This window comes from Entelurus aequoreus, linkage group LG04 (assembly GCF_033978785.1).
Source record: "Entelurus aequoreus isolate RoL-2023_Sb linkage group LG04, RoL_Eaeq_v1.1, whole genome shotgun sequence".
Lineage (NCBI taxonomy): Eukaryota > Metazoa > Chordata > Actinopteri > Syngnathiformes > Syngnathidae > Entelurus > Entelurus aequoreus.
The window spans coordinates 5,388,591-5,415,005 of record NC_084734.1 but is presented as its reverse complement, the minus strand read 5'-3'; the positions used below and the strand labels follow the sequence as shown (position 1 = coordinate 5,415,005).

The 26,415-nt window shown below is 43.9% G+C and overlaps 1 protein-coding gene across 4 annotated transcripts in view; it reads right to left on the bottom strand.

The window, feature by feature from the left end:
- The window catches only part of hrh2a (histamine receptor H2a), a 73,268-nt gene that overhangs the window by 40,255 nt on the left and 6,598 nt on the right, over positions 1-26,415 (bottom strand). For all 4 annotated transcript variants that reach the window (XM_062044069.1, XM_062044070.1, XM_062044067.1 and 1 more), the window contains one exon: positions 244-1,566. In XM_062044069.1, the coding sequence (XP_061900053.1) occupies positions 244-1,249 (1,006 nt within the window). In that variant the 5' untranslated portion in view covers positions 1,250-1,566. The remainder of the gene's footprint in view (positions 1-243; positions 1,567-26,415) is intronic.

Sequence of the window (26,415 nt, the reverse complement as noted above, 5' to 3'; positions counted from 1 at the left end):
TTTATCTAAAAGTTTGTTTTTCTTTTTAAAAAGCATGTTTAAATTCGGCTGTTTTGGGGGCCAAACATTGATTACATTTATTTTAATTTACTTTCAATGGGCAACGTTAATTTAAGATAAATGTTTTGAGTTATGAGCTCCAACACAGAACCAATTAAGCTTGTAAATTGAGGTACTATTGTATCTTATATTTTGGATCCTCTTATATTCAGGTTAATATGGTACTTGGGTTGGTTTGGTTACCTGTTGTCACGGTGGCAGAACGATGCCTGCACCTCCACGCGCTGTAAGTGGGCCACCGGCATCTCAATAGGTGAGCGTAGGCCGATCTGAAATCCCTGTTCAGTGCGCCATAGAGGATGGGATTGAGGGCAGAGTTGGTGTAACCCAACCACAGGACAATGGAGAACTGTGGCACTTTGTTGGGGTCGGGGTGCTCTTGCAGGCCCAGCGCTGTGAAGAGGATGAAATAAGGCAGCCAGCAGACCACAAACGCCCCTATGACTGCCGCCAGTGTCACTGTGGCCTTGTGCTCCCTGAGGGCCGACGCTGGGATACTTGAGACCACAGTGGTGATGGTTGATTGGGTGCTCCTACAGCTGTAGCTGGTGACGCACGTAGGGCGAGTGCTGATGATGCGCTTAATTTGTGCCCGAGCGATGCGAAGTATTCTGAGGTATGTCCAGCACATAGCCAGCAGAGGCAGGTAGAAGGTAAGAAGGGAATCTGTTAAAACGTACGGCCTGTTAAGCTCGAAGCGGCACGTCCTCTCTGGAACACGCGGCCCGTAGTTTTGCACGGTCCCATTCACCGTGTTCCATCCCATGTAGATGGGCAAGAACGACACGGACACCGATACGGTCCAGACGCTCGCCATAGCCACTACTACCTTCCAAGGCAGCACCAGTGAGGTGTACCTGAGGGGCATGGTCACTGCCAAGTAGCGGTCAACACTGATGGCCAGGAGGGTGAGGATGGAAGCGGTGCACAGCATGACGTCCATGGAGATGTAGAAATTACAGAAGACCGGACCCAGCGGCCAGTCGTTGGTGAGCTGCAGGTGAGCAGAGAAGGGGAGGACGACCAGGCCCAGCAGGAGGTCGGTCACCGCCAGCGACACGATGAAGCAATTGGTGAGGCATCGGAGGCGTCTGGAGGCGCAGACTGCCAGGCACACCAGAATGTTGCCGCTTATTGTCAGGAGAATGAGGAGGGTCAGGATGAGACCTACTGCTATTTTACACAACATTGCTGGACTTAAGTTTGTGACATTATGTCTGTTTTAACAATGCACCAACTAGCAAAGATAAGTTTGGATTCAAACTGTGGGTGCTTTATAATAATCACACCTCTTAAAGGATTAATTCAATGACTTTCCAAATGTGATCCATGTGGGTCTTGTTCAGTGTAACTTAAAAGTAATCATTTTCTCGCTGGGCTATCGTGTTCACATCAGGGTTCCCCGTCTCACTTCTATTCCAAGGATATGTCTTGTCAAAAGCTTGAGCTGGTGTTGGCTGGCTGAGTCAAAGCAGTTGACAGCATCTTCCATGGCTATACTACCATCTAGTGGACAGAGAGAAGCAAAGCATGAGGCTGCATTCACAGTTTAGTTTGTCTTGATTTCTTGACAATGTTGATATGTTTGTAGTAATTTACAGAACTAAAATCAAGCTCGTATAGTAGAGTATGAACTACTGCAGGTTACACTTAGAGCAAGCAATCCTAAATTAGATCAGCACCAAAGTGAACACCTCTAACCTGAATTTGTTTTAAAATTCCGATTCATGTATTTTTAGTTGGTAGTGACTTTAATTAGTGTTTGAGTACATTTTTTGCTTAACATTTTTGTCCAGTACCTAACTGTGATATCAAATTTTCATATCATTACATTCCCTAGTTCTGTGGAATGAGTTTGTTTGATTCAGCGTGTGTGGTACTTCATGCCTGAACAACTATTTTCCTTGTAAATCCTACTTTCCAGCTTAATACTTCAGTATCTAGGAAGGAACATAATTTCTTTGAATCACATCATCCAAAGCAAACATCAATAATACAACCGAGAGACATTAAATGAAGAAATTCTATATTCGACGGTGAAACCTCACATTTCAACTGTTTTCATCATTGAAATACACATCTCACACTTTCACTCAAAATTCCTTGCTCAAACAAACGTGTGATGGGATTTTCACTCCATTTTTTTTGCCGCATGTGAACATGTAGACATTTATGAATGGAGGTGTGTGTTTCCCAAACACTACCTGTGTTCTGAGAGCTACAAAAGGAAAAATGGCCGAGAGCTATTTATTCTTGGAACATTTGTTTTCATAGCCTATGTCAAACGGAACAAGTTGAACAGTTTTGCCAGAACAAAAACGCAATGTTGGGAATCCACAACTCACATGTTTATTTCACAATAACAATAGCCCTTATGACCGTCACACATGAGCTAATTCTAGTACTACGGGCAAAAGTAAGACAACAACGTACGCCAGGGGTCACCAACCTTTTTGAAACCAAGGGCTACTTCTTGGGTACTGATTAATGCGAAGGGCTACCAGTTAGATACACACTTAAATAAATTGCCAGAAGTAGCCAATTTGCTCAAATTACCTTTAAATCTGTTATTATTAATAATTAATTATATTTATCTTTGTGGAAACACTGATCATCTTAATGATTTCTCACAATAAATATATATAGAAACAGATAAATATCAATATGCAACACTTTATTTTTATATTTTCTCTAAGTGCACATTTTTCAAATTGAACATTTTCAAATGATCACTTCTAAGACAGTCTTGTGAAATCACAATATCCCATTTTAACTAGCTAGCCACTAACATTTTTTAACAAATCATGAATTACTTTGCACCATGTTTGTACAAATAATAACTCATGTAAAATACAAAAGTCAACTCTCAAATTTTTATATCATGTCACACTTTGAACTGGACACCAAATCTGTTATCTGTTTCTTTGTCAGTTAGTGGGAAGCCTGGCATTGCATGCTGTTAACTAGTGTTGTACTCTGGTGTGTAACTTGACACTGCAACTCTGAGTGAGTCTTGCAGATGTGCATCAGTGAGGCGTGTTCTGTGTTTGTTCTTGATGAAGTTCATGTCAGAAAAGGCTGATTCACAAAGATAAGATTTTTCCTCATTGTTTGCGGAACCTTCTTAATCTTTTGGACATATTTTCACAGCAATCTGGCCTTAAGCTTAATTATGATAAATGTAAAATGTTAAGGATCGGAAATCTAAAGGGAACGTCCTTTCGAATGGAATGCAAAGTGCCTGTTTTGTGGACAGATGGACCAGTTAACATACTTGGTGTTGTTGTCCCAGAAAATCTGGAAGATCTAGGCCAGGGGTCACCAACGCGGCGGGCACCAGGTCGCCCGTAAGGACCAGACGAGAGATTTTTTTCCTGCTCTGATTTTTTACACTGCATTTTAAAACACTGTCATTTAACAAACTGAATTTTTAAACACACAAATTTTTCTCCCAAATGTTTATTCAATAAAATGTGTCTGTCTTTAAAAGCATCAATTGCTCCAAAGATGTATTTAAACATTGAGTGGTACACAAATGTCCTGTTGGACAAAAAACATGTACTGTATCAAAAGAAATTGTATCCTTTTTTACAAGTGATCCCCTCCCAGAGAGTCTGCTGGGAAACATGGCGGGGTTCATAAAGGAAACAATCCACTCATAGTGGTGTTTTCAATTTTATGTGCCAGAAAAAAGAGACGATATTTTGCAGCAGTTAATATGGATGAACTCTAATATTGTAATAGATGGAAAGCCTTTCTTTTGGAAAAATATGTTTGAAAGAGGAATCATTTTTGTCAATGATATTATCAATGAGAATGGTAAAATTATGAAGTATGATGAATTTAGAGCTATGTATGGTGATGCTTGCTCAAGCTTTTCATTTTATCAACTAACTGGAGTAATTGGGAAAAGATGGAAACAAATAATTAATTATGGAACAACTAAATTATTAGTTTGTAAACCTCTAATAAGAAATTCTAGTTGGCAAAAAGGAACTAAAATAAATGGAAAAATATATAATTTTTATTTAATAAAGAAATCTTTGAAGGCTGCCTCATACAACACAAATGGAAAATGGGAGGACTTTTTTGACTGCCCGTTGCCATGGGATGCCATATTCAAACTAATCTATAAAACCACTATCGATGTGCAAAATCGTTATTTTCAAATTAAAATTATTTATAACTTCTTACCCACAGGGTAATTTTAACAAATGTTAAAATTATGGAATATGACAGAGTCAGATGATTGCCGATTTTGTTGTCAGGAGCCTGAATCCACCCTGCATTTGTTTTGGTATTGTCATATTGTGTCTTTGTTTTGGGTGGAAGTTGAAAAAATGTGTTTAAGGATTGGTTTGTTTATGAAGCTTAATGTGGTTTCTGTTATTTTAGGAGAGTTCATTGACAATCATGATTTAGTCAATTTAATTATAGTACTCTGTAAAATGTTTATTTTTAAGGCCAAAAACAGATATTCACTTAGTATTACTTTCTTTAAAACATTTATTCAGTATTTTCTAACTTTAGAAAGTTACATGGTTGAAAACGATAATGATGCCAAAAAACATTAAAAAAAGATGAGAAGTCCTCAAAGGCTTATTTTGAAAGTATAATTATGTTTACAGATTATATGATATCTGTTGTTGTGTTCCCTAATTTGAGTGACCTGGACATAATCTGGACTGTACATAAATGCTTATTTTGAAAATGTAATTTTGTTTATAAATTATATGCAATCTGTTGTGTTCCCTAATTTTTTTCTGTGTACATAAATGAAGGGGTGTGTTGCTGAGTCCGACTTGGACATTATCTGGACTGGGCCTGGTTTAAAAAACCCTTTAAACAAATCTAATTTCATTGACAACCTGGTCTGTTGAAGATAAGGCCCTTTTTTAAAAAAATAAATAAAATAAGATAAATAAATAAAAAACATTTTCTTGGATAAAAAAGAAAGTAAAACAATATAAAAATAATTACATAAAAAATAGTAATTAATGAAAATGTTAGTGGACCAGCAGCCTATACAATCATGTGTGCTTCAGGGACTGTGTCCCTTGCAGATGTGTTGTCTATGTTGTGGGAACCAGAATATTGGTAGCAGAAAGAAATAACCCCTTTTGTGTGAGTGGGTGTGGATGAGTGTGCATGGGGGAGGTTGTTTGGGTTGATGCACTGATTGAAAGTGTATCTTGTGTTTTTTCTATGTAGATTTAATTTTAAAAAAAAAAAAATTTTTTTTTTTTTTTTTTTAGAACAGGCCCGCGGGCGACTCGTCTGGTCCTTACGGGCGACCTGGTGCCCGCGGGCACCGCGTTGGTGACCCCTGACGTACGCTATCAATGATATCAACAACTATTTACGAAAGTGCTGCTGAGATGCAGGAAGCACAAGTTTTCTCTTGACCACCAGGAATGCCTTACACTTAGTAAATACAGTAACAGTTAGTGCATAGTTGTTTGTTTAAGATTAGTAGCAGTTTATTTATATGGTGTGTTAACTTAGCATTTACGTGTTGTGATTGTAGATGCTGCATTTAATGTGTGGGCTAGGTTGTCGAGCCAATGGATAATAAGCACTTGCAAGTAATATGGGCTTGCCTCGCCAAATTTACCAGTTCATATTAGGGATGTCACGGTATGAAAATTTGTAACCCGGTTATTGTGACCAAAATTATAACGGTTATCATTATTATCGCTGTATTTTTAAATGTGCTCAAAGTACTTACACTGAAATCTTTTTATTAAGTTGGATTTAAAAAAAATCCACAAACAACACATTCAAAATGATTTTTTTTGTAGAAGAAACAACACTGTCTCATGGACATTAGGTAGAAATTGAATGTGAATATGAAAGCAACAAAAGCATTATAAACAGCGTAATATGACAGAAAATTGATAAAATAAATGTGAAAATTGTTAAAGATAGCACTTAATCTTTTAACTTTAATTAACTGCAACAATTGTACAACCTCCCTGAGGTAATACTACTACTTGTTAGTGGGTTATTTATGACTATGTTTATTTTTGTGGTTGTGTGTATCAGAATACTGATGTTTGATGTTGTTTGTGGTGATGTAGCACTGCAATGGTATCATACTCATAGTAGTAAATGAATGTAGTAAAGTAAGATAGTAGTTTACCCTTTAAATGTAGCTGAAGCGTAATAGGATCAGGGCTATATAGGCCCGTATCACAGTTAATACCGGACTTTAGAAAGATATATATATTTGAAACGATACCGCCATACTGATATCTTTTGATGTGCCTTTGTTACAGCCATTGTAATATGATTATTATAAACATGCACATACTGAGATTATACAGTACATACTTCTCTGACAGCATTATTAAACGAAACCGAGGGATCCCAGCTGCCCCTTGTTTAGCGGAATTCTACTATTTTTCCAACCAAAGTGGTGATTTTTGTTCGCTGTCCGTATAAAACCGCTAAAACGTATTGATCAAGTCAGGTTGGTTTCGTGGTGTAGCGACTGACTACGGGGTTCTAGCCAATGGCTTTGACTGTGGGGCGGGACTTACGGGCAACGATGGGGTAGTGATGTGTTGTTGTGGGGTGAGAGTTGAAAGTTTGTGCGAGTGTTGTCGGGGAAAGAGCGAGACGTACATCGATATCGTTGTACGAGTGTGTGGCGTTTGCCAAATAACGTAAGACAAACTGGGAATTTGTCTGAACCACCATTCTTGGCACATTACAGTATGTTTTGGTCGGTGTCGGACGCTTCCGTTGACATTCAGGAACGCTCGGAACTGAAATACTGTGCCAGGAAGAAGCAAAAATGTGAGCAGCTTTGCTGCATTTTTGCTAGCAAACTTCTCCATAACATATTCGCATGTTTAGGTACTTGTGGTGTTTGTGTTAATATCATAGTGTAAGAAAACAAAAGTGTAGCAATTTTATTTGGAAATAACACGTGTGTTTCGTAATTTCTCACTATGGCAAGCTCACAACTTTTTACAACATGTTGTGGAACATGTTGTTTCTCGGTTTGTTGTGGGGATAAAGAATTCTTGGAATTGGTCATGGTTAGAAAACGAAGTTGACTGATACCCGCTTTCAGAATTCATTTTCAGGCAAAAAGATTTAGGTAAAGCACTTTGCAGTCTTTGCGATAGGAAAGTGATCAACTATGGTGGCAAAGGTTGCTTGTCATTGAAACAGCGTTGCGAGGAAAGCAACCACGCAGAGAAGAGAAGTTTGAGAAAAGAAAACTACAAACTGCCTGGTGAGCCATTTTCATAAGTAATAATATGGACTATTGCTGTTGAAAAGTAGACATTATGTCTCATGATTTTAATCATAATTTAAAATACTAAACCCACTAACTTGTACTAGCTCTAGTGTGGCATGGCCATAGTTGCCAAAAAGCACTATAAAGTATAATAACAAATGTAATAAGATTACATGTATTAAAAAGCTTCATTTTATAATTAAACAAACACAAACCTGTAACAGACACCATCATTTCAATCTTACATCCATGACTTTACAAAGTGACTCACTAGTTACTACAATTACAATATTTGTCATATCATATCATTATTATGTCATCATTTTAAAGTGGGTTTTGAACTTCAAATGTATGTTTTCACACATTAAAACACTAGCCCTCAGGCCTTTTTTTTTAAATTGCATTTTTACAGAATTTCTATGGAGGAAAGCATTTTCAGGGGGCAACACCCCCCTGAGCCTCCAACAAGGCCCCCTTGACCTCCAGCTGATATTTTTCAATTCCTTGATTTTTTACCCCTCACTGGGTTCCATGAAAACGGAGTGAAAATTGTTAGTTCTGTGTCATTATATCTGGCATGTGTACTTAAGAAGTGTCCAGTGGTCTACCACTGTATTTACCACAGTTTAGCCACACTGTCATTTTTGATGCTATATTGGTGTACTGTGGCGGTGGGGGCGTAACTTGGGAGTGATCAATAAGATGTCGCCATATAATTTGCCAAATCTATAAAGATACACATATATTTTTTAAAAAGACTAAAAAATGTACATTCATTTAAAAACAAATTTGTGTTATCAGCATGTTGTTATAGCGTTTTGCTCTATTTTTCAATTTTGATGCTTATTTTCACAATGTACTGTGTTGAAAATCCGCAGAAGCATGACTTACTGCTGCTGAACAATGTCGGCAAACCTCCGTCCTCCGCACCACGCAGCCGAAGTGTTCCCAAACGGGAGATCATAACGAGGCAGGTGGGTCTTCCAGCTCTGGTTTTACATGTTGTCGTAGCCCGGTCGTTGCTAGCATGCCGTGTGTTGTGCCTCGGTGTTCATTGTTTACACAACGTACGCTACGCTACTTAATATGTCCGTGTGGAAACTCGTTCGGTACACCTCCGAACCGAACCGAAACCCCCGTACCGAAACGGTTCAATACAAATACACGTACCGTTACACCGCTACTGAACACATAAAACATTGGTGGACCAGGCTGGTTAGCTCAGTTACCATGAATTGATTAACGTGGACCCCCGACTTAAACAAGTTGAAAAACTTATTGGGGTGTTACCATTTAGTGGTCAATTGTACGGAATATGTACTGTAATGCGCAATCTACTAATAAAAGTTTCAATCAATCAATCAAAGCACTACAGTAGCATAAATGCTACAGTATGATGTTGAAGCACTAAGTTGCATTTACAGTTATTCCTTACTGCTGCTTTAAATATGTGTAATAATGCCAATTTCATGCAGACAAGTAAGTCAGTGTTTTCACATTCAAACACGTTTTTTTTTAACCTTAGTAACACATAAGTCGACTTGTAAAACAGCTGTGTTACTTGCTATTCTAAACATGCATAACCCCAAATAAACTTTGGTAATGCATTTGGCGGCCTCACATGGATTACAATGATGCTGTCACGGTGCGGATTCGAACCCGCTTTTCCTCGGCATCTGGAGCTGCCGGGACCTCTGCTGGCAGCACACTTAGACACGCCCCTGCTCACACTGGGCACAGCACGCCCACCCAGCGACAAGGCTGCAAGCAATTGCGCATCAACCCACCTGTGCCTGATGAGAGGGAGCAGCATAAAAGCCAGCGAACCCAAGAGACCTTCGCCAGAACGTAGCCTATCTTTCACATGTCTTCCCTGCTGCCTGTGATTGTGTCCTGCCTCACAACCTCCACCTGGATCTCTGCTTGCCTCCCTTGACCCTTGACCTCTGCTTGGACTTGGACATTGTTGCCTCTCTCCAGCCCCCGACTGCTTGCCTCCCTGCTGACTACCTCTTCGCCTAGCCCCTTGGATTCGACGAAAGATTCACACAACACGCACCGACAACAACCCCTGGTAAAACTTACATTGTTAATTCTACACATCGTCTGCACTCATTCACTTGTGGTGGCATACACACCCCACGCACTCATCAAGGTTTTCAATAAACCTAGTAAACCGCAGTTCTGCCTTGGTGTCGCCTCCTTCCCTTTGCCCGGTACATAACAGTACGTTCTGGCCAAAAACATGGCGGAACCGGGCGACACCGGCGAGGCCCAGTCCCGATTCCCCAGGACATCCAACCTGTCTATCCTTAGTGCCGTTGTCAATGAGCACCAAGATCGTTTTTTCGCTCTTGAGGACAATTTGGAGAGAGCTTTCTCCGGACTATACTCTAGGCTGGACTGCCTAATGCCTAGAGTGACCCCCGCAGCAGCAGCCCCGCAGTTTATTTCTCCAGCCCGAAGACCGGAACCCTGCAGTCTGGAACGGGAGCCCAAAATTGCCAGTCCTAGACCTTTCGAGGGGGATTTTGAGCTGTGCAGGGGATTTCTTGTTCAGTGCGATCTGATTTTTCAACACCAGCCCTCACGCTATTCCTCTGATGGGGCTAAAATCGCTTTCATTTTTGGCCTGCTCACTGGACCTGCCCTCAAGTGGGCTACGGCTGCCGTGGACAGGACCATGGGATTGAGCTCGGACTACGCTGCCTTCCGTGCTGAATTCCGGGCCGTATTCGACCACCCCAAGGATGGGGGGGACGCCGCTGGACGCCTTCACTCCATCCAGCAGGGACTTCGTTCTGTGGCAGCCTACACCCTGGAATTCCGGACCCTGGCAGCTGACAGCGGCTGGGAAGACAGGGCGCTCCAGAGCGCGTTCCGTCGGGGCCTCTCCGAGGAAATTAAGGACGGCCTATTGAGGGACAGACCCACATTCTGCAGGGACCTCATCAAACTAGCACTCATGTTCGACCAGAGACTGACTGAACGTGCTGCTGAGCGAGCTCAGGGAGTCGCGAGGAACAGTCCCAGTTCTCAACTCCTACCCACCTTTGAGGCCCCTGCCGTGCCACTTCAGTCTACACCCACCGTGTTGACTGCTCCTGAACCCATGCAGTTGGAAGGGACCCAGCTGAGAGAGAGAGAAGGCACCGACAGCGTCTCTGTCTTTACTGTGGTCTAGCCGGACATATCCTCCGCTATTGTCCGGCGAAACCAAAAGACCAGGCTCACCAGCTGAGGGGATCCTGGTGAGCCATACGTCTTTCCCACACGAGAAAGATAACCCCAACTTCTTGTTACCCGCTACCCTAGCTTGGGGCTCTAGATCTATTCAAGTAGAGGCATATTTGGACTCAGGAGCCGACGAGAGTCTCATGGACTATGAGTTCGCCCGACAGATGGGCATTCCCCTGGTCCACTTGGACAAGACTCTTCCTGCCCAAGCCCTGGATGGGCGACCTTTGGGACCCATCAGGTTTCGCACTGAACCCATTTCCTTGACCATTTCGGGAAATCACGTCGAGACCATCAGTCTTTGGATTCTGGAAGCACCTGTTGCCCCGTTGGTCCTGGGTAGGTCTTGGCTCCGTCAACATGACCCCCACGTCTCTTGGACCTCTGGCAGGATCTTGGCTTGGAGCACAACCTGCCACGCTAATTGTCTCAGGTCAGCTTCCCCTCCGGTCCACCGCCCCAGTACCAGTGCCCCTCAGACGGACCTGTCACTAGTACCAACCTGCTACCATGACCTAGCGGAGGTCTTCAGTAAGGAGCAAGCACAGGGTCTACCCCCACACAGACCTTACGACTGTGCCATTGAGCTTCTCCCAGAGGCTAAATTACCTTCCAGCCGTCTTTATAAGCTGTCAATCCCAGAGAAGGAGGCTATGAAGACCTACATCACGGAGGGCCTGGCTTCAGGGATCATCACACCATCTAAGTCTCCACTGGCAGCGGGATTCTTCTTCGTAACCAAGAAGGACGGTTCACTCAGGCCCTGCATCGACTACCGTCACTTCAACAACATTACTATAAAGAACAAGTACCCCCTACCGCTGCTTAACTCATCTTTTGAGCCGTTGGCCCCAGCAACTATCTTCACTAAATTGGATCTCCGCAACGCCTATCACCTTGTGCGGATTAAGGAAGGAGACGAGTGGAAGACGGCGTTCAACACACACTTAGGGCACTTTGAATACCGAGTCATGCCCTTTGGACTCACAAATGCCCCAGCCGTTTTTCAGGCCCTCGTGAATGACATTTTGCGTGACATGCTGGATCTTTTCGTAGTTGTTTACCTTGATGACATTTTGATTTTTTCCCGTAATATGGCTGAACACCAGCATCATGTTCGACTCGTGCTCCAGAGACTTCTGGAGAACCGCTTGTTCGTCAAGGCCGAGAAGTGCAGCTTTCATACCTCTTCTGTCGAATTCCTTGGTTTTGTGGTCGAGAAGGGGCACATCAGAGCCGACCCCAAGAAGGTGGATGCTGTGGTAGAGTGGCCTCAGCCATCCTCCAGAACGGAGTTGCGGAGGTTTCTCGGCTTCGCTGGGTTCTACCGACGCTTCATTCGGGACTTCAGTCAGATTGCCGCACCACTCCATGCCCTCACTTCTCCAAAGGCCTCGTTTGTTTGGTCTCATAAGGCCAACACCGCCTTTGAGGACCTGAAGAGGAGCTTCATCTCCGCCCCTGTCCTCGTCCACCCTGACTTGGATGTTGCCTTTCTTGTGGAGGTGGACGCTTCCGACTCTGGGATTGGTGCTATACTTTCCCAACGCTCGAAAATTGATAATCAGATTCACCCCGTTGCCTTCTTTTCCAGACGTTTGTCCCTGGCAGAGCGGAACTACGACGCCGGGAATAGAGAACTGTTAGCGGTCCACGAGGCTCTTGCAGAATGGAGACATTGGCTGGAGGGGGCCCGTCACCAGTTCCAGATTCTGACCGACCACAGTAATCTCCTCCACATCCGCTCTGCCAGGAGGCTGAACAATCGACAGGCTAGATGGCAACAATTCTTCTCTCGCTTTGACTATTTGCTGTCTTTCAGACCCGGGTCGAAGAACGCTAAGGCGGACGCTCTCTCCAGAGTCTTTATGGAAGAACCTTCCGAGCGTTCAGAGGACATTCCCATCCTTCCTCCTTCCCGCATCGTGGGGATGGTTTCTTGGAAAGTGGAGGAACTCGTAAAGTCTGCGCTGTGCTCCAATCCAGGACCTGGAAGTGGACCCCCCAACAGACTTTTTGTCCATCAGGAACTGCGATCCAGAGTCCTGGATTGGGGCCACACTAGTCTGTTCTCGTGCCATCCTGGCTTCCAACGAACCTTGTCCCTACTGCGAAGACGCTTCTGGTGGCCATCCATGGCCAAGGATACACGTGAGTTCATCGCAGCATGTTCTACTTGTGCCCGCAGCAAGGCCTCTCACAGACCTCCGGCTGGTCTCCTCCACCTGCTTCCCATCCCTGCCTGCCCTTGGTCACACATCGCCTTGGATTTTATCACAGGATTTCCTGCCTCCAGAGGTAACACTACTATTTTAACCATTGTGGACCGCTTCTCCAAAGCAGCCCATTTCATCCCGCTACGCAAACTACCTTCTGCTTCGGAGACGGCTGACCTCCTCACTCTACACGTCATCAAGCTGCATGGTATCCCGGTAGACATAGTCTCTGATCGGGGTCCCCAGTTTTCTTCTCAAGTCTAGAGAGCCTTTTGTAAAGGGATTGGGGCCTCGGTCAGTCTCACTTCGGGATACCACCCCCAGAGCAACGGGCAGGCTGAAAGGGCAAACCAGAGCGTGGAGACCATGCTCCGTTGCGTTGCCAGCAAGAAGCCCACAACCTGGTGCAAGTTCCTCCCTTGGGTGGAGTATTCGTACAACTCCTTGAAGAGCTCCGCTACCGGTATGTCACCATTCGAATGCTCATTGGGCTATCAACCCCCCTTGTTTCCCCAGCAAGAACAAGAGATAGCTGTGCCCTCGACTAAGGCCCATATCAGGAAATGTCAGAGGGTGTGGAGAGCAGCTCGAGCAGCCTTGGAGAGAGCTTCGGCTAAAATGTGTCGTAACGCCAACCGTCATCGTGTTCAGGCTCCATCCTATCGCCCGGGACAGCCAGTATTGTTACTGGCTAAGGACTTAAATCTCCAGGTACCATCCAAAAAATTAGCACAACGCTATGTGGGTCCATTTCCCATCATCTCTGTCATTAACCCCGTATCTGTCAAACTGGCTCTCCCACCCTCGGTCAAGAGACACTCAGTTGTACATGTGTCCCAGATAAAACCGGTAGCGGAGAGCACTCTGTCCCCTCCTGTCCCTGCCCCCCCTCCCTCTACGTTCCTGGAAAACGGGGACCAGGTTTGGACGGTCAAAGAAATCCTCAGGGTCCGTCGACAGGGTAGGGGGCTTGTTTATCTAGTCGACTGGGAGGGTTTTGGACCGGAGGACAGATCTTGGGTGCCGGCCTCCTACCTTGCCGACCCCTGTCTTTTAGAGGACTTCTACCGTTCCAATCCTGAAGCTCCCCGGCGCTCGTCAGGTGCCTCGCCTAGGGGTGGGGTGGGGGGGGGGGGGGGGTACTGTCACGGCGCGGATTCGAACCCGCTTTTCCTCGGCATCTGGAGCTGCCGGGACCTCTGCTGGCAGCACACTTAGACACGCCCCTGCTCACACTGGGCACAGCACGCCCACCCAGCGACAAGGCTGCAAGCAATTGCGCATCAACCCACCTGTGCCTGATGAGAGGGAGCAGCATAAAAGCCAGCGAACCCAAGAGACCTTCGCCAGAACGTAGCCTATCTTTCACATGTCTTCCCTGCTGCCTGTGATTGTGTCCTGCCTCACAACCTCCACCTGGATCTCTGCTTGCCTCCCTTGACCCTTGACCTCTGCTTGGACTTGGACATTGTTGCCTCTCTCCAGCCCCCGACTGCTTGCCTCCCTGCTGACTACCTCTTCGCCTAGCCCCTTGGATTCGACGAAAGATTCACACAACACGCACCGACAACAACCCCTGGTAAAACTTACATTGTTAATTCTACACATCGTCTGCACTCATTCACTTGTGGTGGCATACACACCCCACGCACTCATCAAGGTTTTCAATAAACCTAGTAAACCGCAGTTCTGCCTTGGTGTCGCCTCCTTCCCTTTGCCCGGTACATAACAGATGCCTTAGCATTGCGTAAGGGCTACTTTACTTTCAGGTGGTTTCTGCAGGAGCATGCCGGCCCATTACTGAATGGTCTCAATTGATTTATTGTTTAAATAGCCCCAGGACTGGTTTGACAGCCATTGTTGATGATCACAACATTGCCCCAGCAAATAAACAACTTTGTTTCCTTGCCTCCTGTCATGACGCAAAAGGAGTATAAGAAACGGAATGTCACTTTGCATCATAGAGACTTCCCATTATTCAGTAAGTGCGTTGGAAGGGGGAAGAGCCCAATTAAGGTGGTGTAGATGAAAGGCTTGCCACAAAGGAAGTTTGAAAAGCGCCTTTTCACCAGACATAACCATAACTTTGAAGATTATGTTCTTTACCCATCAGTTGGTATACACCGCCATTTTTTTCAAGATTCTCCAAATACCATGTGCACGTTCTGAAACGCTTTTTTTTCCACGCCAGCCAGCTGTGACTTTTTTGGAGTATTTTCCATCCTCTGACTAATCATGCTCATTGTTTAATGTGTAAAGTAAAGTGATTCAGCATGTTTCTGTATTACGTTTAAGGGGAATGAGTTAATTGTACAGCACTCATCAGTGCAATATTAACTTTGAAAATGTCGACAGGGTGTCAAATTATTGATTCATTCCCTCTTCCATTCATCCATCCATCCATTCATTGATTCAAACGTCACATCTGCCACCCGATTGGCGGACATGACAGGGATGCAAGTGCCTTGAAATTACACCCTTCAGCAAATGGTGTCTTTAAAAAAACATGCAAAGCCTTTTAAGAAAATAACCAAAATAGGTCTAAATGTACAGTCGATAATGTTACATAAACAGGTATTGTTTTTAATATTACATAAACAAGTATTGTTTTCACACCAGTTAGTTTCAGTGGTTAACATGAGTATGACCCAAATATCAAGAGTATTTACATGACATTTGGTGACAAGGTTGAAGCCATTACATTTTGGTGCACACCTCATTTTCAATAGAACAATTTCTCTTATATGCTTAATTCATGAACCACCTATAGACTAGGGAGGTCTCCTTAATACGCTGTATTTGCACAACTATTCTGTCCCCTCTTGTGACCATTTGATGATATACTATGTTGACAATTCCACTACATGTGGTCCTGGGGTTACCAACGAGTTATGCTCCTACGACATGTAGGTCGAATTTTATTGTACCATATTTTTTGGACTATAAGGCGCACTTAAAATCCTTTGAATTTCTCAAAAATCTACAGTGCACCTTATACCCCGGTGCGCCTAATGCCTAATGTACGGAATAATTCTGGTTGTGCTTACTGACCTCAAAGCAATTTTATTTGGTACGTGGTGTAATGATAAGTGTGACCAGTAGATGGTAGTCACACATAAGAGATATGTGTAGACTGCAATATGACTCAAGTAAACAACACAAAAACTTTAAATGTTCCGTTGTAAATAAAGAACTTTACACACGGCACTCAAAAATATGTCAAAAATGTTTTGGTATGACTTTGAAGCCGCACCGCTTCATGGATTGTCGGCCCATTATAACTACCCTAGTCAGAGATACAAGTATTACTATGGTGTGTGTATAAGGACTGCAAAATGGCACCCACTAGCAAACATATTATCTGGTGTTTTGTTTCACAATAAATGCAAAACCAACTTTTTTTACCTTCTGGTACCTGTTGATGGGTATTTGGGATCTACATAAGTCCTGAAAATTTGCGCACGTCCGCCACTATAGTCTGTGTCGATACCGTAGTCGATAAACTTCTTCTTTTTCATTATCTTCTTGTTATGTGACATTCATCTTCTGCTGTTGCCATTTCTAATATAAAGTAGCGTAAAGTTCTAAATTATATCTCACTATGGAAGCGCTAAAAACTACCGGTGTAGCGAGTTTACATTATTCACCCACGGATCTTTAGTTATTAGAGAGTTCCGGTCGGACGGTTTTTCACGGGACACATTTCCGACGTTGTTGTTGCACTAGTGAGCCACGGATGAGGAGATGCTGCTCTGTTATTGATTGAAGTAAAGTGTGAATGTCATTAAAACAGTTAGCTCCATCTTTTGACACTTCTTCCACTCCCGTCCTTGCACGCTACACCGCTACAACAAAGATGACGGGGAGAAGACGCTGTCCAAGGTGAGCCACGTAAATAAGACCGCCCACAAAACCGTGCATCCTGAAGCGACTGTCAGAAAGCGACTTGAAGATGGTCTGTAAAACATCATCTATGCGACATTTTGACCAAATAACCAGCATTACATGTTATGTAGACCACAAGGAAGACTTTTACATTTATAAAAAAAAAAAAAAAGACCCCTTTAATGCGCCTTATAATCTGGTGCGCCTTTTGTTTGAAAACACACTTGACTAGACCCACTCATCGGCAGTGCGCCTTATAATCCGGTGCGCATTTGGTGACGAGGTTGAAGCCATTACATTTTGGTGCACACCTCATTTTCCAATAGACCCATTTCTCTTATTATTTGTATAATTCATGAACCACCTATAGACTAGGGAGGTCTCCTTAATACGCTGTATTTGCACAACTATTCTCTCCCTTCTTGTGACCATATGATGATATACTATGTTGACAATTCCACTACATGTGGTTCTGGGGTTACTAGCGAGTTATGCTCCTACGGCATGTAGGGCGAATCTTAGTGTAAGTCGGAACTTGTACCTCAACTAAAATAGGCAGTTTCAGCATACATATTATTTTTCTGCATGCTAACTATCATATAGTATATTATTAGATCCCTGGTCTCGGACAAAAACCAAAGCAAGATCTACACCGGCGTCAGCTCTGATTTTTGTATGAAGAATGGAGATGATAAAGGTAATTTGAGTCTCAATATTCTATATAGATAGATTGCTGACACCTGCGCCCAGCTCAGCGAGGTGTTTTGCCTGCTGATAGAGTCGCAGGGCTTGCTTGTAAAGGGTGCTCTTGAGAAGGTCTATTTCTGAGTGAGCCATTTTGTGTTTGGTAGGATCTTTTGTTACACTTTTTCTCGAGGAGGCATCCCAAAAACACCCAAAAAAATGATATGACAAAAATATGTTTTTTTTTTATACACATACAAGTGATAAAAAAAGATGGTGATCATGGCTTTATAGTTCCCACATCACAAAAAAATAGCACTTAACACTACACAGGGTAAGAAAACAAAAAAGACACGAAAAAAGCACCAATCAAACAAACGAGCCTCGAAACATAGTACCGTATTTTTCGGAGTATAAGCCTCCCATTTTTTTCACATTTATTTATGATTTAGAATGCATTAAACAATTCTCCAAAAAGTGCAGTTATGCTTGAAATCGTTTTTAAAAAATATGGACGTTTATAAATTTGTCAATTCATTTCGAATTTGAAAAAACTTCCCAGAAAATATGGAGTTTCTGGAAATGTTTGAATAAAAAAAATTAAGGAGACAGCCGAACATTTTGAAAACGGATTGGTTGAAATTCAGATTTACAAAAATGTGGAAGGAGAAGGTGGATGAAAAGTAGGGCGGAAAAGGAAGAATAAGTGTGAATGTTTTTTCCAGCATTCACACAATTAACACTTCAGTCAGTCAAACTGTACACAATGAATACGTGAAGGATATAAAATACAGCAATACAACAATAATTAAATGAAACAGTCTCATAAAAGGTAGAGAAAATCCTTACCTTTATATATTTTTATAACCTCAGCCAATGGATCAGAAAATTCACTTGCAGCTTTATTATCCCCACCAGCAACTTAACCCTGAATGCACAAACTTCTAATTACTGGCCATAATTATTAATTGTATTATTATTATTACTGGCCATAAAGACTTCACTTTCTTGGGGGAGGGAGGGTTTTCTTGGGTTGATGCACTAATGGTAAGTGTATCTTGTGTTTTTTTTTTTAAATGTTGTTTGAAATAAAAAAAAAAAAAAAAAAAAAAAAAGACTTCACTTTCACTCCTCTCTCCTTTTTTACGTTGCAGTGTTAAAATCTCTTAACTTTGTCCCAAATCAACATACTGTACGACTCACTAGGATGCAGCCTTGATTCTAGTCTTCTAGCCAAAGCCTGAGCAACCTTTCCATCTCAATATTGAGACCACTACACTGCTTAGTTATTAGTGTCGCTTTTATAGGAACATTCTTTAGGATATCTTTATCCTTAAACTTCTTGCTGTGTTAACTTTCCGTTTGCACCTCTCGTGTTAACAGGTCGGTTTTGACCTGTGTCCTAAATCAGCTGCAAAGTATACAAATAACAATACACTGTTATCCAAATTGTGTCTAATTTTTTGGTTACATTGTTACATTTGCTTATCCTTGAAAATATTGATTTTAGTATTTTAGAGTAGGCCACTGTGGCTTTTTTGTCAGTATACACATGAATTTACATTTTTAAAAGTGGTGACATTGTCCTCAAGTAATCAATAACTAGGGATGTAATGTTTCAAAATCTCACAATACAATATCACGGTACGCCCTGAGATTGGTTGGTTGTGAGTTGAAACCCTGGCCGAGTCATACCAAAGACTATAAAAATGGGAGCCATTACCTCCCTGCTTGGCACTCAGCATCAAGGGTTGGATTTGGGGGTTAAATCACCAAAAATTATTCCCGGGCATGGCCACCGCTGCTGCTCACTGCTCCCCTCACCTCCCAGGGGATGATCAAGGGTGATGGGTCAAATGCAGAGAATAATTTCCCCACACCTAGTGTGTGTGTGACAATCATTGGTACTTTTTTTTTTTTATGGCCACGATAGAAGTAAAAAAAAAATTATATAGTGTGTAAAATGAAGTGGCAGGAATGTTTAGGATAAACACGCTTACTGTAATTTAACACAAACACGATGAGGTGGCGACTTGTCCAGGGTGTACCCCGCCTTCCGCCCGATTGTAGCTGAGATAGGCTCCAGCGCCCCCCGCGACCCCAAAGGGAATAAGCGGTAGAAAATGGATGGATGGATGGATGGAATGCTAGAATGTAAATCATATTTATTACTGCAAATAAGTATTTCTAAGTGCAAATAATTGTGCAGGAACATCTACTGTTTCAAGCAAATATGTAAAAGAGTAACTTACAGTTGATGTCTTTAAAGTAAGAATGTAAACATCAAGTGTAAAACAATATTGTACAGTTTAATGTATTTTAACTTTTACATTAGGGGAAGCAGTGTCCTCTACAGTGGTCATTCTTTACGCTACTTCTGCTTTGCCTCTCTTTTTGAAATGGAGCTGGTCTGTGCCATTTATGTTGCGATATGTATAAGTTGCCGCTTGTCTTTGTGTTACAACGTTCTGTGTTTGTGTTTGAGGCTAGCAATTAGCACTTGGATTAGCTGTAAAGCCGCGCCGCTTCATTCCGAGACTATTCAATTTAGTCCCCCTCCAACACCAAAGTATAGCTGACGTCAAAGACATGCGTAGTAAGGATAATTCCAACACAAATTTCGGAAGATGTGTTTTCATGCGATACAATTCGAATGACTATTGGCATAAACCTCCCGCTGTGATTTCTGAGAGTCCAAGGTCACTGCAGTAGTAGAAAAATGCAGTATGCCAGACCCATTAATGCAGAAGAGCGAAGGACAATATCAAAACAACCTGGACTCTCATAACATCTGAGGAGTGCCACAGACTAAGGACACATGCCACACCGTATTGCTGCAGTAATTCAGGCAAAACGAGCCCCGACCAAGTCTTGAGTGCTGTACATGTTCATACTTTTTATGTTCATACTTTACAGTCGACCGGCATTTCCAGGGGTGGGCAATTAATTTTTACCGGGGGCCGCATGAGCAACCCGAGCACTGCTGGAGGGCCACACCGACAATATTTCAATTAAATTTTGCTCAAATTATTTTTGATATATATATATATTTTTAATAATAATAATAATAATATTTTCATTTAACCTAACTTATCTTTATAAAAAAGCAGATGGCTTTTGATGGTTTTATTTTTAACACTTTCTTACACGACACTTCCTGATGTATAATACAATGCAAAAATTTCAATTTCTGTCACTTTATCCTGCATCCTGTTGTGAACGTAGCACGCCTGTAAGGTGATTGGCGAAGAAGGAGGAAGCGTTGCTGTTGCGGAAATGAGGAGTGAGGATAGACGTGCGTGTGGAAGGAACGAGATAAGTAGCTGTGTTAGTATAGGTTGCTCAATAAAAGTTTAAAAAGAGCATCAGACTTGGTGTGCACTTCTTCTGGACGCTACAATTGTTGTCAGAAGTGGGATGAAATGCCTCCCAGTTCGCCTTGCCATCAAACCTGGGAGTCTTCATTGAGGGCGGAATTCCCCCATGCCAAGCAGCGTGCCGTGCGCTGCACCTGTAGACGCTGCCTCTCTCCTTCCTCCCTTTCTCTCTCTCTTTGCGCAAGCTCACGTCCGGGATTCACACAGACATCTGCAGTCGCTGCCGGCACTTTAAGTCCCCACTCAATGTCCCCCTACCGTTCAATCTTGACAAAGTCGCCAGGAAACATCGTGGCACGTACCTCCCGATGACGTAGCAGGCTGAGCACACAAGCAGCGCAGTATGCGCACACAAGCAGCGGCAGTATGCACAAAGTTTTACTTCTGACAACAATTGTAGCGTCCAGAAGAAGTGCACACAAAGTCTGATGCTCTTTTTCAATTTTTATTGAGCAACCTATACTAACACAGCTCAACTTATCTCGTTCCTTCCACACGCACGTCTATCCTCACTCCTCATTTCCGCAACTCAAGAACACACTATCAACTTCAGCAGGTGGTTACACTATATAAGAGAGTGGTCCCCAATGCCATGCCTCTAAATGCTCAGGCAACCTTCCCACGCAAAACAACTTTCATCCGGGAAGGAGAGAAACGGCGGACCAAGCCATCACCTCCAGACTTGGGCCCACTAAACGTAGCCCGAGATTGGGAAATGAAAGACTGCCCTCAGACACCGGGATATAGTGGGGCATGTCCAATATGGCAGAGGGGGCCTTGGTGTGGAAGCAACAACACCCACGTGGCAAAAGGCAAACTGCAACCGAACGGCGGCACATGGTGGTGGAGGAAGTGCGCCACCAGGAGGAAGCAGCCAGGTGTGCCAAGGCAGTCTCCCAAGCCCAGCAGGGCCGCTGGATGAGGTGGGAGGGCGTGGAGAGGAGAACAATCACGTGGAACGAAATATGGAGCATGGAGTCTAATAGACTAAGTTTCATCATTAGAGCCACATATGATGTCCTGCCCTCTCCTACCAACCTACATCTCTGGTATGGAGAGGACCCAGCCTGTCTCCAGTGTACAGTCCCAGCAACCCTCAAACACATCTTGGTAGGTTGCAAGACCAGTCTGACTCAAGGGAGATACACCTGGCGCCACAACCAGGAACTGAAGTGCTTGGCTGCCGAACTTGAGAATAAGAGAGTGGTCACCAATGCCATGCCTCTAAATGCTCAGGCAACCTTCCCACGCAAAACAACTTTCATCCGGGAAGGAGAGAAACGGCGGACCAAGCCATCACCTCCAGACTTGGGCCCACTAAACGTAGCCTGAGATTGGGAAATGCGGGTAGACCTCAGCCAGAGACTTATCTTCCCACCCGAAATTGCAGCAACCAGCCTGCGCCCAGACCTGGTCCTCTGGTCCATGTCCTGCCGCTGTGTCTTCATCGTTGAGCTAACGGTCCTATGGGAGGACGCGATCGATGAAGCATTCGAACGGAAGAGGCTGCGATATACCAAATTGGCAGCTGAAGCAGAGACACGGGGCTGGAACGTGAAGGTGTGGCCAGTGGAGGTGGGCTGTAGAGGCTTTGTAGCCAGTTCCACCACAAGGCTCCTTAAAGAAGTAGGAATCAGAGGACAGGCCCAACGCAAGGTTATTAAAGAACTTTCCACCGCAGCAGAACGGAGCAGTCACTGGCTGTGGCTGAAGCGCAGGGATGCAGCATGGGCTGCCAAATAACCACGTGGTGCCACCATGCAGAGGGTGTCTTGTGATAAATGGCCGAAACGCCCAATGACGTCGGGGAACACAACTGAAGATGTGTTGTACTGGTGGCACCACGTGATTAGTGCCAAACTCCACCCCACCCAAGAGGACATCACCAACCCCATTTAATTGTTGTGCTGAATATTTAGGGATCTTTAACAACTAGTTCTATTAAGAATCCTGATGTCTGGTGTCAAAACCAGTGACCGCTGCGAAAGGGCAGCTGACAACCTGGGAAAGACTTGGTGACGGCCTGAAGAGACTGCTGACAGGTGGGAACAGACCCCAACGGGGCTGGCACGGTTTAGCTACCCTTGCTAGCAGGACCCTTTCACTACACAGTGACCTGGATCCACCCAACAATTGCTACGGAAAATTCAAAAGGAAAAATACCCCTAGAGTCTGCGAGAGCGGGGGCGGAAGATGACTCACCAGTAGACCACACGGTAACAGACCCTGGAACGGAAACAACAACGAGTCAAATGATCAGCACGATAGTTAATGGAGTAACAGCACTGGCAGAACACAAGTTACAAAGCTGCATCTGTGGCTGGAAAAAGTTTACATCAGAGAAGGGTCTCAAGATCCACCAGGGCAGGAAAAAGTGTCTGAGAGAGCTTAGCGAGGGGCCTCACATTGACCACTACTTCCTCAGAGGTAGGGCAAATCAGTCGAGTGAAGCCCAGCGGCAGGGTAGTCACCACAGTCCACAGGGTATCACAACCCCAGACGAAGCTCAATCAGGCACAGATTCAACAACGAACGTGAGTCCAGAGCCCACTCAACCACAGACAGCAGTAGAGAGGAAGATGAATGGACGAAAGCCTCAAATCTTGTGGCCTAAATCCTGCCAGAAAAAGGAGTGGGAAACCACCGACACAGACCTTGTCCATCTTTTAGAAGGTCTGAAAGGGTGTGTGGAAAAAAAGCTGGACAAGATTGGAGAGATTATTTACAGCTATGGAGCGGAGAGATTTGGGGTGAAAAGTAAGAACCCTACGACACAGACGGACCCGTCAGCCCCTCTCAAGTCCAGGAGACAACAAGAGATTGAAAGACTTGTGAAAGAAAGAAGGGGCCTGCGAAAGCAGTGGAAAAAGGCCACAGAAGTGGAAAGGAAAGGACTTGAAGCACTACAGGGCGACATCAAGCAGCGACTTGCAACACTGCGAAGAGCAGAATGTCTGAGAAAGCAACATAAAAAGAAAGAGCGAACGAGGACTGCCTGAGGGCGCAGCACTGCAGCGACCTGGGCTTGTGCTTGTTGCTTTTATGTTTTTTTTTGTTGTTTTTTTTAAGTGTGTTTTTTAACTGTTCATACCATCATGTTCGTTTTGTTTATTCGTTTTTAAAAACATGCTTTGGTGCTTGTGACTTTACGTGAAGCTGATCACGGCATAAATTGACATTCGACATACAAAGAACTCGGCCGTCTGAACTATACCAATTGTTTGTAGCACGAGCCCTAACAATGGAAGCAAGTTTTTATATCGCACTGCTGATCCTCTTTTTTATCAGCGAACGCGTAATTCTTTGTCTTGCAACGAACGTGCAGTGGGAACATGGATGTCGCGTCTACTCCAGAGATGCCTTACTGTCCCTCCGACCCACACCACGCCAATCCACACCACCGGAACATCTACCGGCAGTTATCCGAGCGACACACACCGGCACACGGCCACAACGCAAGCGAGGCAGACGGGGAGGCGTCCGAGAACGCTTCCGCCGGCGAATCAACAGACCACCGCTGCCGTCAATAATACTCAGCAACGTGCGATCGCTGGCACCAAAGCTGGATGAGCTTCGGGTCAACCTAAAGAGCTGCTTTGAATACCGAGAAACCAACATCATGGTGTTCACCGGGACGTGGCTTCACCAAGGCGTCCCGGATTCTCTGCTTGACCTGGATGGATTCTCACTCGTACGAGCTGACCGCTCTGACGCTTCCGGGAAGAGAAAAGGGGGCGGAGTCGGCGTGTACGTGAGTGACAAGTGGTGTAAACAGCTCACTGTGAAAAAAACCATATGCAGCCCCGACGTAGAACTGCTGTTTTTATCAATGAGACCTCACTACCTGCCTAGGGAGTTTGGCAACATCATCATAGCCGCTGTTTATGTCCCACCCAGCGGCAACGCAGGCAGAGCTGCTGCGAGCATAGCAGAGTGCGCACATGAACAGCTGCAGCGCACACCCGGAGCTCCTGTTTTCTTTTTGGGTGACTTTAACCATTGTAAACTGAAGACTGCCTTGCCGGGCTTCGAACAATTTGTAAAATGTGACACAAGAAATGACAAGATTCTAGATAAATGCTATGGCAATACAAAGGGGGGATACTCAGCAAAACCAAAGCCCCCCCTTTCCAACTCGGATCACAACACCATACATCTAATACCCACATATAAATCTGTTTTTAAATCAATTAAACCTGAGCATAAGAAAATTAATGTGTGGTCAGACGATGCTATTGAGACACTGAAGGGGTGTTTCATGTGCACAGACTGGTCCCTGTTCCATGCACTAAGATTAGATGAGGCTACAGTAACTATAACGGACTACATTGAGTTTTGTGTTGGCAATGTGGTACCCAAGAAAAACATTGTAGTCTATCCCAATAACAAACCCTATGTAACAAAAGAAATAAAAGACTGCATAGATAGGAAAAAACAGGCCTTTAGAAGTAAAGACAGAGCAGGACTGTCAGTTGTCCAAAAAGAACTTAAACAACTTCTCACTAATGCAAGAAAACAACATAGGCAAACAATGGAACATAATCTCCAAATGTCAAATACAAAAAAACTTTGGGACACAATGAAATTAGTCACTAATATGAACCCTACAAAGTAACAAATCATCACCCTGGATGAGCAGCAAAAATCAAATGAGGTAAATGACTTTTATTTGAGATTCGACCATCAAAACTTCTCTCAGGAGTGTGACAGTGTTTTGCAGTCCCTGCCAGACACTGATGACACCTGCTGCCTGGAAGTCCACCCGACCAGCATCCGCCGTCTCTTTAGTAGAGTACGTACGGGCAAGGCCGCAGGCCCTGACGGCCTCCCAGCTTTTTTGCTCAAAAGCTGTGCAGAGGAACTGACTACAGCATGGTGTCCAATATTCCAACAGTCACTTAACACTCACACTGTTCCAGCTCTGTGGAAGAAGTCAATTATAACTCCAGTGCCTAAAAAGCCCGGTGTCACAGTAAACAACGACTTTCGTCCCGTAGCTCTCACTTCGATTGTTATGAAATGTTTTGAAAAATTTGTTGTCACTGCTCATGAAGGATGTCAAGCCAAAGTTAGATGTGTACCAGTTTGCGTACAAGCAGGAATGCAGTACTGATGATGCAATCCTTTGCACCTTGCACTTTATCTCCAAGCACCTTGAGAACACAAAAGCTTATGCTAGAATTTTATTTGTTGATTTCAGCTCAGCTTTTAATACAGTGCAAATTCACATACTCTTGGAGAAGCTCAAAGACATGGGTGTAAACTCCACCTTGATCAAATGGTTCCACTCTTTTTTAACAAACAGAACACAGCAAGTGAAGGTCAACAGAACACTGTCAGACACCAAACACTGCAACACAGGCGTCCCACAGGGTTGTGTTGTATCACCAACACTGTTTACATTGTACACCAATGATTGTAGGACTGTGCACCCTAACAATTATATGGTGAAATTTGTGGACGATACCGTGCTCCTAAGCCTTTTACACAAGGATACGGACCCCTCTGTGTACCAAGACGAGATAGACCGATTTATTAGGTGGTGTGATACCAACCATCTTATTCTAAATGTGACCAAGACACAGGAAATGGTTTTGGATCCGAGGAAAGTGACTGACCATGAGCCAGTGGTCATCAAAAATCAGGAAATCACCCAGGTATCCTCATATACATATTTAGGGATTCATATTGATAATCTTCTCTG